The sequence below is a fragment of the Carassius gibelio genome, chromosome B15 (genome assembly GCF_023724105.1).
Source record: "Carassius gibelio isolate Cgi1373 ecotype wild population from Czech Republic chromosome B15, carGib1.2-hapl.c, whole genome shotgun sequence".
In the NCBI taxonomy this organism is placed as follows: Eukaryota; Metazoa; Chordata; class Actinopteri; order Cypriniformes; family Cyprinidae; genus Carassius; species Carassius gibelio.
Window position 1 is genome coordinate 25,497,006 of NC_068410.1, and position 7,759 is coordinate 25,504,764.

A 7,759-nucleotide genomic window follows, 5' to 3' on the forward strand; every position below is an offset into this window, starting at 1 on the left:
CTCCATGACATGCCTGATTTCAGGGCTGTTGTAAATTATTTCTTGTCTGCGAAGAGAGAATGTCTTGCCCATTTTCTCAGCAACAACTTGGAAATTGTTCTTTTTTGTCACTTCATGCAAAAAGTTCACTCTCTCTTGCTCCAAACTCTCACTGCTTTCACCTTGAGGATGAGGAGGCAAGTAATTCACTTCAGCCTTTTTAGGCTTTTTAACATTTTTAGCAGGAGTCTGGTCATCTGCTGGTTTTCGCTTGAGTGAGTTGACCACAGTTTCGTGGTTAGCCATAAATCTAAAATTGTTCATCTTGTATTTCAGTCATTGAATCCAGCCGTAGTAACCATTGAATGACCCTGGTTCTTTGAGGCAGGGATATTTTTGGATCAGGGCCTCCGCTACCTGACTTAAGTGCGGTGGGTATGCGGTGTATTCAAAAATGACTTCAGCTAATTTTCCAAGAATGTCTGGAAGCATTGAAACAAGATCTTTTGTATCAAGACGAGTCTCAGAACACCTATATTTTTCATTGCCTGACTGAAGCAGTATCTCTGTACTGGAAGAGAAACGGGGAATTGGAAATTCTGAGGGCCAACCCTTTGACAAATAGGTTAAATTTTCTGAACTCGATTCTGAAGAAACAGGCAATGTGTCATTGGAGGTCACAGATGAGGACGCATCATTGAGGGGCTGAGAGGGACAATCATTGCTTGTGAAGGAGCTGTCTATATCTGTTAAAGTCAAAGTTACACTCGGGGGTTCCAGGACATACACAACCTTGATTGTGTCTTTGTCTTTGATATCGGAAGTTGAAAGCAGGGTAAAAAAATCATTGCCAAAATCAACATCCTTGTAATGCAAACAGAAATTCACAGAAATCCCATAAGTTTCTCGAACAACTGATTCAAGTTCTTCAACTGTTCCCGGGACTCCAGAAGGTAATGTCAGTTTTTGGACATCATGGTCTGAAAGAATCACTCGGAGATGAGCTGGTTGCGACATTATCTGTAATGAACAAAATAACAACAAATGTCACAATGTTCCCCCAGAGTTGTAAAGGCTCTGCTCATTGCAAGATCATTACACCAAACTATGTTTTTACGTTAGTTTGTTCTTTTAAATGAAAATACATAGTATGCACAAGCAATAACTGGGGGACCATCCATATAACAAACTTTGCTGCAGGACTGTATTTGTTTCTTGAATGTTAATCTTATTGAAAAGTAAGTGTATGCTAACAGACTTAATCCTTGTGAAAAAGTGATAAAGTGGCTTTTTGTTCCAACTATGACTTGTGAATTTGACAAGTCAAGGTTTTAATGGCAATCTAAATAACATAAATGTAGTGTTTCAGGGTTACAATGCTCTTTCCACTAAATACATAAGGTGATAAAGGGAACATGTCAGACAGCTCTGCAGGCTCTAGCACTTTCAAAGTGTCTGTTTTCTCAAGAACATAGCTCCTGAGATGCTCAACTGACCATGCAATCATGGATTTCAGAATGAATACAAGAGTGCCTTTAACAACAACTATTTGGATCAACTCTCCAAAATCCGTCAGACCACCTGTCGAGCCATTAGCCAAAACCATTCCGATTACATACTTTGTGCCCCTGTAACACACTGTATTGGCTATCTGAATACGTCTTTCATCAGGGAATTTAGCTTGCAGTGCTTTCTGGGTGTTTTCTCTGAGCACAGTAACATCTACAGTAGCCAGATTTGTCGAATGTAAGATGGGTTTTACAACACTAGTATCATGATGGTTACATGCAATCATCAGCTGATGCTTCATGGAAAGTGAAAGCAGAATATTTCGAAAGGTTTGTGTGTGCCTGACAACACGCTTAAAAAGCTGTGTTTGGCTTCAAACCGCATAGTCCACAGTAACAATGGTGGACCATAGGCTCTGATCAACTCAGGATAATGTTCCAGGAAATGATGTTTGGGTATTAGTTTTTCCTCTGGGAAAATCTGGAGCAATCGGTGTTTGTGTTCAGAGATTCTACTGTCCAGGTATCGTCTCCTCTGTGTGAACGTGGCTCACAACTAGCTCAACTATGTCTTTGAGCACTAGAAGTACTTCCCATGTTGGATCACCCTCAGGGATTTTTAATCCAATGAGGATGAAATCTCAACAAAGACCAATTCTCATGTGCATTCCCTCCAACACTTTTCTTTGTTGCAAAATTCAGAGGGACCTGCTGTGGAGAATCAGTCTTGTCTGACCATTTGTACGGAAACAGTTGAATGGCTTTGTTGAGCTCATCAAGAGTAAAGTATTTATTTATTTTTGATAAATACTTGAAGACAGAGAGCCAGTTCTCGGGGGACTATACCCTCAAACAAATCATGCATCACATCAGGAGGGTATCCTGATAAAACGTTGAAATACTTTAGATTCTCCGTAAGTGGACAATGCCTCTTGACTCCATAGGCATGAGTCAAGTCAGTATTCTCCTGCACAGCCTGGATATGCATTTCATGCTGTTCTTTAGTTCTGAGAGGAAATGCCCCTGTTCTGACTTCTTCTAACTGAAACTTTGACTTGTCACCCAGACAAAATCTGCAAATGTAAGAACTGGAGAAATTTTCAACAAATCCCCCCAAGGAATGTGCCCCAAGATTATCTGCCACGACACAAAACACTGTTCCTTTGACTATTTTGCCTATTGCTGGAACATACAGGCCCTCCTCCTCCAAGCTCACAAGATCCTTGAGCAGTGGCTCAAGTACAGTACTATAACCAAATCTCTTAACATCATCAGCTTTGCATAGAATTGCTAAGAAGATGGAGGTCAGTGAAGATCTGAGCAGTGCAGGAACATCAGCTAACACCCAGTACACAGCTGTCACTTTGTGTTTCTTTCTTGATGTTCCCAGAGGATTGCATATCTCAAAGTCATCGACATAGAGAATAATAGCAATCGTAGGATCTCCTGCAGAAAACAACTCATTTGTTTTGTAGTAAATGCCATCAGAAAATGCCCTGTACTGAGTTTAATGGTACTTTGAGCTTCTCTGTTTTGTAAGATTAAATCCCTGATCTCTTTCTGACTCAAAACTTGAAGCAATGACTTCAGAATGGGGACATACTGGAAGCTTCTATTTTCTTCCTTATCCAGTACATACTCCGCTGGTTCCACCACATCAAACTGCTCTATATAATAAGACCTTCTCTTGTAGGCAGAAGAAAGGGGACCACTGCTACTCAGGGCAGAGGTAAAAGGATTTGCATTACACAGCTCTGTCACCATGTCTGACACAACCGATTCATCAATCTCACAATTATGTTTCCTCAAGCAGGACTGTAAAATGCGTTTGATGATGGGTCCTGATGCTGAATGAGATATGAAATTTAACTCTTCAACAACCTCATCAATACACCTGTTAGATACATTTAAAGTGCTCTCAAGTTTTAGAAACAACAAAGCCAACATTTTTTCAATGTGGTTTGGCAGAACTCTCACATCATTATCATCATCTTGACCATCATCAGGCATCTCCCTACCTTGAATTTCCACATCACTTAGTTGATCTGTGTTGGTTGAACTTACAAACCTTTTTATTATGTCTTCCTTGAAGTCCATCAATGAGTGAGGAGTATGTTTTCGGCTTCTGTGGGAAGCAAATGTACCATAAATAATAGTGCTGAAATTGCAGTTCTGAAATACACACATGACAGTCTCATGTTTTTTCAAATGCCGACCCAGGTGTTCAAATAATTCTCTTTCCGTGGAGATTGTCTTGGCATTGCAACAAGGACAAGTAAAAGAGATACTTTCTGCAGATCTGAATCTTTCCTGAGTTTCCCTAGAGTGATGTCTTGATAAATGTGATCTAAGGCTACCCCATGTTCTGAAAGAACAAAAACAGTCTTGATAAAGGCATGGCAGTGGTTGCCCACCATTACCATGGTATAGCCTGTAATGTTTTAGCATTGCTATTTGTGTTTTGGTTTCAAATTTACACATTTTACACCCAAAACCCATTTTTAGGTATGGGCCTACTTAAAAAAAAAAAAATACTGATCAGCCTAGAATGTCATAGTAAATTTGCATTAACTGTTCATGCAAATCTCAGCAACCAGTAGATATTCGTAATTGATGTCAGAAGATTCACTGAAATATAATTTAACAGTAATTTACTGTATGCCTTTAAGTGCAGGGAATTTTTGTTTAGGTTGCATAACAGCAGTGACCAAAATGCAGAATATCTCTTTCTGCAGGTTGTACTAACATAAAAACACACTATATAAATAAGCAAAAAAAAAAAACCTGCCTCTAGTATCTTTTTTACAGAGATCAGAAGTCTGTTAATGTTGGTCAAACAGCAAAAATTGAATGCTATCTGTGTGAATGACGACAGATTTTTAAAAATGTGTCTGTGCATTAAATTATTTTCCTATTTACAGCACAAATATAACTCCCTTTCTGGCTGAGCATATTTTTAAATGAAACTGTTTTAAATTCTTATCCACTGCCACCAGTGTCAAATTACACTTCTAACATAAACTGTATTAACAGGTGTAGCTAAACCTAGTTAAATGGAGATAATTTTTTTGTAAATGAAATAAAACTTACTCACCTTGAAATGTCCTTTATGTCGTACTGGCCAGCCTAAAACATGTCTGAACTTGCTCCTTGCTCGTTAAGTGGGGGAGGAGTTTTGAAATCCTGAACTCAAATGGTGTGGAAAAATTAAGTTATCAAGCCTATTTCATTGGGTTGCTACAACGTAAATATTGTTTTAAACGAATCAACACATATATTTATGTTTAAATTGCATTCATTATTAAGTTGATGCAATTATCAACATTATTCTGTCATGACAACTCATTAAAATAATGCTAGCAACTTAAAAGGTTTAATCAAATTAAAAATTTAGAATTTTTAATTTACAACAATGTATTAAATTATGTAGTGGTAACAGCTCCCTTGAATTTTTTTTTAGAGTGTATACTGAATCTAAACGTTTATCTCCACAACGGTGACTTCAAATTGTATTATTTTCCATAAAAATTTACATCTAAACCTCTGCTGATTCTTAATAATACATTTTTAGACACATACAATTCAAACTGGTTCGTAATGCAGTTGGTGATGCTGTTTGTGGAGATGATTAATCATCTGCTGAGATTTTGAGTGATTTAATGAGTGATTTAATATCTTTTATTTTAGATGACTCCTTTTAAGGCTGTGGTTAAAATCAGTAGTTCTTGTGTTTTTCTTTTTTTCTTCAGTTATTTTGCTCGTTAACATTAGGTGCTCATCACTTATGATCAATCAGCATTTAATTAATCACATAATTATCTCATGAACATTGCTTCATTGTTACTTTTAGGGGGGCTTTCACACTGGCAGTTTAGTGCGGAACGGGGCTCCATTCGCATGAAAAATTGCTAATGTGAACACTGTCATCGGACCCTGGTGCGCACTGGTTTACCGAACCCGAGATTACTTGGAGAAGATGGTCTGAGTTCAGTTGTTCTCAAACTGTGGCACAGTTTGTGTGAATGTGGTAGCAACACAGACTGTGGTGCGCACTTGGTAAGAAAGTAAAATATCCAGCACATGCGTAACATGTACACGTGTAACAGTGTCAATATCATCATTTCCTCAACACACAAAATCCATGAGTGGCAAGGAAACATTGATATGTGCTGGATTACACCAAGCAATGAACATTAACGCAGTTGTCGTTAACTATGCTGTGCATAATAGCACCGAAATAACAAAAAAGTTACAACTATGCTCAGTCGCGTTGTGTTCTCCATGCATTTTCCGTGTGTGTTTGTGATGACGTAAGGTGAGTGTAAACACACCTGTGTTCGATACAACTATTGGGTGTGAAAGCAGACCAACGCTGGGCAGCATCGGGAACAATCGCGCTCGTGCTCGGACTGCAGCAAACGAGCCCAGTGTAAAAGCTCCCTAACACTCTTTTAGAGTGGGACCATATACTGTATGCCCCGAGCAGTGTTAATTTAACACTCTGGCTTTTACTGTGTATTGTAAGCCAGTTAGTGAAGAAAGTGTGAGCTGACAACATAACAGAAACAGAAAATATTAAAATAGTATTAAATACATTTTGTAAATAATTGTATCAAATTTCACATTGTATGTAATCTTGGAACTAATGTATTGGCAGAAATATGAATGACAAAAATTATTTAAATAGATAATTTATCTAAATCTACTTAGATGCATAGATGGAGTTATTTTGACATGAGAGAGAGAAAAAAAAGCCTTTAGAGAGCTTGTTAAAACTGTTTTCAGTTTTTGTGGTCATGGCAATTAGCATTAGCATGAGACCAATGTCCATACATAAACCAAATCAAATCAGTCCTTAGCAAAATACTGCAGGAAACAAGCCTAGAGAGAACATGGTAAGTTTCCATGTAACAGAATTATAACTGTTAAAAGCAATGCATTCTTAAATTAGATGATGATTATTATTATTACATCTACATGATTCCTAGTTAAACACCTTGACCATTCAAGATAACACATCCTTCTATGTCTAATTAGTTTTCCAATAATTTAATAACAACAACATAAATCTACATAATAGGCTAATATTATTCCAGATTCAGCCACAACTGGAGAATGAGTCCAGTGTCCTAGTATTTACACTCTACGGTCTCAATGAAACAATGGAAAACAGATATGTGTTTTTTTCTTTAACTGCACTGTTTTTTCCCTTGATGGTCTTTTGTAATGTAACAGTCATTTTCACTATAATCTCATATAAGAAATTTCACGAGCCAATGTATCTGTTTATCTGCAATTTATGTGTAAATGGACTTTTTGGCACCGCTGGATTCTACCCTAAATTCATGTATGATTTGTTATCATATGATCATGTGATTTCTTATGTTGGATGTATGAATCAGATCTTTGTCATTTATTCATCTGCTTTATGTGACTTTTCAACATTAACAGTTATGGCATATGACAGGTATGTGGCAATATGCAGACCTTTGGGGTATCATTCAATAATGACTAGTCAGAGAGTTCTTCAGTGTATCCTTTTCTGCTGGCTGACTCCAATGTTGTGCATGGCTGTTGCAGTTATATTAGTTTCTAGACTCACTTTATGTGGCTCTACTGTTGAAAAGTTATACTGTGAGATTTGGGCAGTTGCAAAACTTTCATGTTTTTCTACAACATTAAATAATGTATTTGGGTACTTTCTTATTCTTACATACTTTGGACATGCAGAATTTATATTTTGCTCATACATTTACTTGATTAAAATGTGCAGGAAATCAATAGAGGGCAGAAAAAAATTCATACAAACATGTGTACCACATTTGCTCTCACTGATCAATGTGAGTACTGCATTGTTATTTGATGTACTGTACAGTCGTTATGGCTCAAAGAATTTGCAACAAGGTGTGCGTAATTTTATGGCCCTGGAATTCTTACTCATGCCACCAATTTTAAATCCGATTATTTACGGTTTAAATTTGAAAAAAGTACGACAGCAAGTTATTAGACTGTTTTTCAAAAAACAAGTGTAAATCTCTTAGTGAAGTTTTTATCAAGTCAAAACGTTTTATTATTTTGTATTCCAGAATGATTGTGACCATTTATTTTTGAGTAGATTAATTTCATGGACATTATTTATGGACAATAAGCCTTTTGATTTGACCATGTTTAAACTTGTTCTTAAATGAAGTAGAAGACCTACTGAAAAAAAACACAAAGTTGTTTGGAACAAGAAAAAAACAAAGTTGTTAATTTTGGGTGAAGTTTTCTTG

At 36.9% G+C, this 7,759-nt stretch overlaps 1 protein-coding gene across 1 annotated transcript; it reads left to right on the forward strand.

The window, feature by feature from the left end:
• The first annotated feature begins 2,785 nt into the window (after window positions 1-2,785).
• On the forward strand, window positions 2,786-7,519 carry LOC127972388 (olfactory receptor 1D2-like). Its single transcript, XM_052575850.1, has 2 exons — window positions 2,786-2,791; window positions 6,590-7,519. The coding sequence occupies exons 1-2, from the start codon at window positions 2,786-2,788 to the stop codon at window positions 7,517-7,519; spliced, it is 936 nt and encodes a 311-aa protein (XP_052431810.1).
• The last annotated feature ends 240 nt before the right edge of the window (window positions 7,520-7,759 follow it).